The 7,940-nt window shown below is 42.5% G+C and overlaps 1 protein-coding gene across 1 annotated transcript; it reads left to right on the top strand.

The window, feature by feature from the left end:
- Positions 1-702: 702 nt before the first annotated feature.
- Positions 703-7,031, top strand: LOC119896783 (XK-related protein 4-like; the record flags this gene model as incomplete). The annotated part of the gene is made up of 3 exons (XM_038710204.1): positions 703-902; positions 1,551-1,905; positions 4,521-7,031. Coding segments are annotated over 3 exons (1,156 nt in total), but the record flags the coding sequence as incomplete, so codon positions are not given.
- Between the last annotated feature and the right edge of the window lie 909 nt (positions 7,032-7,940).

Genomic DNA, 7,940 nt, shown 5'->3' with positions numbered 1-7,940 from the left:
CCTGACCTTCACCCTATAGAAAATCTATGGGGTATTGTGAAGAGGAAGATGTGATACACCAGACCCAACAATGCAGAAGACCTGAAGGCCACTATCAGAGCAACCTGGGCTCTCATAACACCTGAGCAGTGCCACAGACTGATCGACTCCATGCCACGCCGCATTGCTGCAGTAATTCAGGCAAAAGGAGCCCCAACTAAGTATTGAGTGCTGTACATGCTCATACTTTTCATGTTCATACTTTTCAGTTGGCCAACATTTCTAAAAATCTTTTTTTTGTATTGGTCTTCAGTAATATTCTAATTTTCGGAGATACTGAATTTGGGATTTTCATTAGTTGTCAGTTTTAATCATCACAATTAAATGAAATAAACATTTGAAATATATCTGTCTGTGTGTAATAAATTAATATAATATCCAAGTTTCACTTTTTGAATGGAATTACTGAAATAAATCAACTTTTTGATGATATTCTAATTATATGACCAGCACCTGTATATTGATACAAGTAGAAAGCTTTTAAAGAGATATATATCTTTTGGTATACTGTGATGATTTAAAATGTACTATTCATTTTTTTTTTTTTAACTGCAATTGATGGATAAAATTCAATGATTTTTTTTGTACATACTCACAAATATTAACACTGCAGTCTAACTTGTTGATGTTGACGCATGATTTTTCTTTTTCCGATTCCTCCAGGTATTTCCATACAATCTACCTGGGCGTTCGGAGTCGTCAGAGTGCTGAGACAGACCGCTGGCGTTACTACTGGAGGATGGTCTATGAGTTTGCAGATGTGAGCATGCTGCATCTATTGGCCACCTTTCTGGAGAGCGCGCCACAACTGGTGCTGCAGCTGTGCATCATCATACAGACACACAAGCTCCAGGCTGTACAAGGTAACACACACACACTCTTTCTATACTCCATACTTCTACTACTAAGCCACTAAATTCACATTGTATTCCCCTGTGTTTGTTCAGCACTGTTCTAGGCTAATACATGTCTGTGAAGATCCTCAGTCATCCAGTTCATAGTTATCCAAGGAAGGTTAAAATGAACTGGACTGAACTGAAGATACTTTGCTTCTCATACGAGGGGCTTATTCAATTCTGACTGACTGGCCATTCAACCTCTGTGGGGTCATTATCAAGGTGATAAGTATCGCTTGGTTCATTAGTGCTCCCGTGAATCCTTACAGACAGACTCAGAGGTTAAATTGCTGGGTTTCCCTGCCAGTCTGTCAGAGCTGAATTATCCTCTTAAATGGGAGGCGAATGTCTTTGAGTATCTTCAAACCAGTCCAGTTGCCCTTGATTTTAATCTTCCTTGGAAATCTAAGCAAACATTTCCCCTTGCTTTTAGAGTTTGTGCTAAGCTAAGACAAACATATTCTGTGTAAAAGACTCACAGAGATGAAACCAATATTCATAATCTCATCTGACTGTGGGTCTCACAGCAAAAAATTTTCCAAAAGTGTTTCTGTGATGGTCGCCTTGATGTGGCACTGAAATCAAACCCATTGTGTCTTTGTGTGTCTGTTGCAGGTATGACAGCGGCAGCCTCCCTTGTGTCTCTGGCCTGGGCGCTGGCTTCCTACCAGAAGGCCCTGCGAGAGTCTCGGGATGACAAGAAGCCGATCAGCTACCTGGCTGTGATCATCCAGTTCTGCTGGCATTTCTTCACTATCGCCGCAAGGGTCATCACCTTTGCCCTGTTTGCCTCTGTGTTCCAACTCTACTTTGGCATCTTCATTGTCCTGCACTGGTGCATCATGACCTTCTGGATTGTCCACTGTGAGACAGACTTCTGCATCAGCAAGTGGGAGGAAATTGTGTTTGACATGGTGGTGGGCATAATCTATATCTTTTCCTGGTTCAACGTCAAGGAGGGTCGGACAAGGTGAGGACTCTGAGCTCCATTCAGTGTGATTTTAGACCTGAAGAAAAAATCCTTTTCAGAAATTTTTCAATCTAGTTGAGTGTCTTTATTATTCAGTATTTATTTAATTTTAAAGTCAGCTGGTTGCATGAAGTTCAGTCAGCTGTCAACTGTTTGGCACATCAAAAAAAATGGATCTACAATGAGCTGAGAAGGAATTTGGGGATTAAAACCAGGATCATTTGTAGTTTTGAAGTAACCTTTTTTAGTAAATCAACCCAATAAAGCACTACCACTACTTGGCTGTCAAAGCAGCTCTGAAATATCACAATATGAGTCAGGTATTGAAACGTTTGTACTGGGCAGTACAGGGTTACTGGGGCGTTGCAACAAACAGGGTGCAGTAAAGAACAAGACAGTCTGAAGCTCCATTAATGGATTTTTTTCTGCCTGTTTGGGAGCAGTGGAACAAGCTGTAAAATAACATTGACATGTTATCACCTTAAAGGGGCATAATGGAGTTTCCAGCGGCCACTAGCGGTGTGGTTCTAAGATTGCAACCAGGTGTGTGCTCGTACGTGTGCTCTCTTGAACTCATGAGCGAGCATAATCTGAAACACAACCGCTTTCATACAGAAATCCTGCATTAAACGCAGGAACACCAGCACGCAGGCTGTGGCTTTTCACTCAGACATGTTCAGGCTCTGTTACTTGATGTTCCCGACTCAGAGGCAGATCAACACCGACTCCGTACCTTTCATTCAGCGCAACGAGCCGCATATCGGCACAATCCTCCCGGAAAAAAGGCAGAGTGACAGCGGCTATAGACAGACAGGGAGACAGCTTCACCCAATATACTGGAAACTCAGGTAAACCCCTCCTGCAACATTATAGTAATTGTTTTATCAGCTGCAGGTTGAACTAATCCATGCTCATTACATGATCATGGTACATTTACTGCATTTAGCTGACGTGCTACAGCGTTAGATCGCCTGCTGCTTTCAGTAACTATCTTCACTATCTGTGAGTCTGTCACCTGACTGCTGTAAGTAACTTTACTGTATAGTGCCAGTGGATGGTTCTTCCTCTGGGTTGTTGTCGCTGTGAAGTTGCAGTATTGTATATTATGTGGGTCATGTTAGTTACAGCAACTGAGAGGTGGAGAAGTTGTATACCTGAGTATTGGTAAAACCACCAATAAACCTAAACTGAACGTTACGAAGCCAACAGCGGCAGGTACTGTAGCGTTAGCTGGCTGTATCACTATAGGTTAACGTCAACAAATCTCTCCACATTTGCTTTTTGCCATTACATCCTTTCTTTCAGGCTAAATCAACAGTGGTACACAGGATAGTAACATGGGTCAGTTGGTGAAGTAATGTGGAAAGCGATATAACTTTGCACCAGATAACATTAGCAACAGCTTGGCGTTAGCCGAGGAGCTAACGTGACTTTCTCTGTTTCTCCAGCTTTGCTAATGCTCACTTTGTTCTTACTCGACATCATCTGAACCTGTTTGGTCTGATGGGCTTCAGCACATAAACCTTTATTGTTGTTTTGTATCCTTACGTGGAGCCTGTGTTTTGCTGTGAGCCGGTTGTTTTATGGTGTTAGTGGGCTGCATGTTGTTAGCTGCCGTGTTGTCGCTGTAGTCTGAGAGAGGCTCGAGAGCGCACACAGGGCTGAATCCGACGAGAATAGTGGCTGATGCAAGCAATGGAGAAAACAGGCGTGCATGGCAACTACGGTAAGGTTATATTCAGAGAAAGATCACGGTTGCAGTTAATAAAAAAAGGGTAATGTTAATTGCAGGTCTGTGACAGGACTCAAACTTTGGTCTTCTGCATGGAATTCTGACTTGCTACATGTCCATGCACCACCCAGACTGCCACAGGTGTCTTAGTACCACATAAAGGGCACAGCACTTCCTGCATTTTGACCTGTGGTATTGTCTAAACTGACATAATTGATAAGGATACTGGCCTGGAGTGACGTCTTTGATAGAAAACATAATAATTTCACCTACTGGCATTGATTAGTGCAGCTTTGAACCCTCACTTGCAACTACTTAGTGAAAAAGTATTGGACAGGCTAAACAACACATTGAAAATTTTAGATTCTTACAGCCTTGCTGTTAGAACTCCTGACCTCAGAATGACCGTGTAGGACAGCCTGTGACCAAATTCAAAGACGTTTTTCATCTGTTGGCCTAAGTTGTGGGTTCACCACAATCAGAGGGATTTATCCTCTGGGGACCATCAACATCCACAGCAAAATGCATGGTAACACAGTATTTTCTATATCTTGTGCACAACTTTGACATTTTCACAGAATGTCAGAAAGGAGTTTTTAAAATGAAAAGTGCCCTGAAATACACTGCTCAGTGTTTAACACTTACAATATATTATTAATATTTAGTGGAATTGATGGATTTTTTGGTCCGAAAATGGACAGTCTGTCTGTTTGAGGGACAGACTGACATCCATTTTCGCCATCCTTATAGATCACTGTCAAAATACAATATGAGCACTTCTATTTACACTATTTACACTGGAGAGCACTGCTTTATGTTTTTCTGATTTGGTTTCACTCTGTCTGATTAATTTCTTCTTATCATGTCACATGTCTTTGTTCAGGTGTCGGCTTTTCATCTATTACCTGGTGATCCTGGTGGAGAATGCTGCACTCAGTGCGTTGTGGTATCTCTACCGGTCGCCTCATACCACTGACGCCTTTGCAGTTCCAGCACTCTGCGTCATCTTCAGCAGTTTCCTCACTGGCGTGGTTTTCATGCTCATGTACTATGCCTTTTTCCATCCCAACGGGCCACGCTTTGGACGATCGCCGAGCGGCCAGGGTCTGGACCTAGACCCCACTGCTCAGTTCTCCACACTACCATCTGAAGGTGCCACCAACTCACTGCGCTCCAACCGAGGTGGCGCCACAACCCTGGAGCGTGACGTGGGGAAGTATTCTGAGCGGGATGGTTGCATGCCGGTGTTTCAGGTCCGACCCACAGTGCCATCTACACCATCGTCTCGTGCCCCACGCCTGGAAGAGACAGTCATCAAGATCGACCTCTGCAGGAACCGCTACCCAGCCTGGGAGCGCCATGTCCTCGACCGTAGTATACGCAAGGCAATCCTGGCCATAGATTGCTCCCTGACTCCTCCACGGCTGCAGTACAAAGATGATGCTCTGGTGCAGGAGAGGTTGGAATATGAGACCACGTTATAGTTCCACCTGCTCTAAGAACCCATACAGGGGTGCGGTCATCAGATGATTATCCTGCTATCACATGAACAGCAACAAGGACTGTGGCAATAAGTATTTGTTACTACCAACAGTCTCATTTTTAATCCCTCACTCCCCCTTTTTTTCTGTTCCTCGGCATCAGCGCCCACCCAGGAGCATTCAGCCATTGGCAGTAATGGGAGGAACATCTTGGCAAGTGCAGTTGATGTCGCTGGAAGTGTTTGGGGTCTTTGCAGGGTTGTTGCAGTTATTTTTACTTCCACTTATTAGGCAAATCCTGTCTGGTATGAACTAAATGCGAATCAAAAGAATGCTTGGACACTCTGCCCAGATCCTACTAGACACTGATGCACTGTTTGGTTAAGGTTGGAAACGTTAAGGATAAAATAAGCATGTACATCCAGACAAGTTATCAGATATTCCACTTTAACCTAAATGACACCTGAATTTCACAGAAATCCTTCTAATTTTTGAAAGAAAATTATCCATCACTTCAAACTTTAAACTGTTTATATGTCTTAATGTGTTGGTGTCTTATTGTTTGGAAGTTCTGACAAATTAATCCCATAGCAGCCACAACTGGGTGGGTACTTCCATAAATATGTACATGATACCACTCGTCACTCCTATTCTCTTAGTGCCAAAAAGGTTCCTTGGAAACGTCTTCTAGCTTCTGAGGAGTTGGAACACCTTAGCGATGGTGAAGTCTTTCTCTGGCCTAGACAGGTCTTTCCTCTTGGATTCAGGTCTACTCTGAAAGAAGGTCAGATGGAAAGTGAACTACATGAAGACAGTGGTCAAAGTAGCATCTATACTCAGTCATTGTGTTGTGTTTGGATACAATTAACCAAACCTGGCTGGAAGGAAGGATAGGGAGCGAGATAGAAGAGGTGAACACTGGACAGACGCAAGCTCACTGTCTTTCTCTCACATGGTAATAAGTCAAACTCACACAATGCCAAGAACAAAATCTTCCTGGCAGCTCAACTCAACTATTTGCAGTCCAGCCTCATAAACCTGTCTGTGCAATGATACTGATATTTGCTTGTCTGTGAAAGAGAATGTGGAGGGGAGAGCAGAAGAAATGCACAAAGCCTCAGACAGCAATGAAAAGGAGATGACAGGAGAGGAGGACACAGGAAATGGAAATTAATCGAGGATGTAGAAAAAGGGAAATTGCAGACAAGCAGCTATCTCAGCCAAACTAAACCAACCACCAGGATGTACAGTACTCTGACACAACATGCAGCATTTTTTACTTTAGAGATGATGTAGAGGGTACTGAAGTCACTGTAGTTCTGTGTTTTGTGTTTTAGTATGTATGTGTTGGCAACAGGTGTATGTGTGTGTGTGTGTGTGTGTGTGTGTGGTGGTGAAACAAGAGAAACAGCTCAGGAGGACATGTGGTTGGGTGCTGTCATCAGTCAGTGAAGGTACACCTTGACTTTCTGACTTTAAGTCTGCTTGTTCTTTGATAAACACATGTCACTTTCTGGTGGAAGTGTTCCTATTTTTGACCTCCAGCTAACCCAGGAAAAGCTATTAACATTGTAACACCATGTCACATAAGTTAGCATAGTGCTGGTACTGTCCACTGGCTTGAATGAGAGATGCTAACAAAGTCACTTTTGGTTAATAGTACCTTTATAAAAGCTTGATGCGGGACCATCATACCACATATGGTCTGGCATTTTTAGGTGAGTGAGCAAGTCAAGATTGCCTGTCATCTGATGTGTTCGTATTTTTAACATTCTGCCCTTAATGTTCATAACGTTGATGAACAGGGGGGTAAGCATTGTGGTATGGATGTCCTGGATCAAGGTTAAGGCAGTACCTAATGATGAAACAAGAAAATGTCATGTCATGAGGTGTTTAAAATCATAAGCAACATACTGACAATTTGGTTATTCTTAGAGCCTTCCTGCAGTGGTGCTAATGAAGGTTTGCCCTGATGGTGGCGTGGGAGGAAAGATCAGGGGCCGGTTGCACAAAAGACCTTAAGTTAAGATTTTCCTTAAAGTCCTATTTGGTTTCCTTAACATAAAAAAAATGCACAAAACACCCTTAAGTCTTGTCTTTAAGCTTTCCTTAAGTGAGGTTTTCTCCATCTCTAATACTTAACAAATCCCATAAAGTTAGTTAAACCATTACACAGAAGACCTTAGCAACAAAGTATGGTTAAAAATGTAAGGTACCTCTGACTCTCATCTTGACCACAACATGACCATAAATGAAGGAAAGGGACGCATCACGAGAAGAGCGTTCTTAGAACACTATAGTTTTGATAGAGAGAGACAGATCACTCTACTTTCTGCAGGGAGTTTGAGGAGTGGTAGTATCCAAACTGTAACAAACAGAAGGCCTAGGTCGATCAGCTGCTTGCTTTACCTTAAATTATCTCTTTGTCTCCCCAGGCAACTACAACTTCAGTTTATGCAAGAAACAAAAATTAATTTTGTGCAACACACTTAAATAACTTCCCAGTTAAGAAGAAATTAAACCTCAAGGTATTTTGTGCAACTTCATCAGTAAGATCATCCTGTGGATATATTAAAACCAACAGCAGATGTCATTACAAAAACTAATCTAAACATTTGTTTTCAAGATATCTTGTCATGTTTCAAGATGTTAGTCAAGAGACATTTTTGACTAAATGGTAAAGCAAGGGTCAGTGGGTCTCAAAGTCATCTTCAAGTGTTGGATAGATGGCAGAAACTGTTCATCACTGCCACTCTCAGGCGCCACAGAGCCCGGTGTCAAATTGTCACGGTGTCTCTTTAACATACTGCATGAATGAAAAC

This window comes from Micropterus salmoides, unplaced genomic scaffold (assembly GCF_014851395.1).
Source record: "Micropterus salmoides isolate LMB-PRFRI ecotype aquatic unplaced genomic scaffold, ASM1485139v1 Ms_hic_scaffold_1058, whole genome shotgun sequence".
In the NCBI taxonomy this organism is placed as follows: domain Eukaryota; kingdom Metazoa; phylum Chordata; class Actinopteri; order Centrarchiformes; family Centrarchidae; genus Micropterus; species Micropterus salmoides.
Note: the sequence above shows the minus strand (reverse complement) of the source record. Positions and strands in the feature narration are given on the sequence as shown.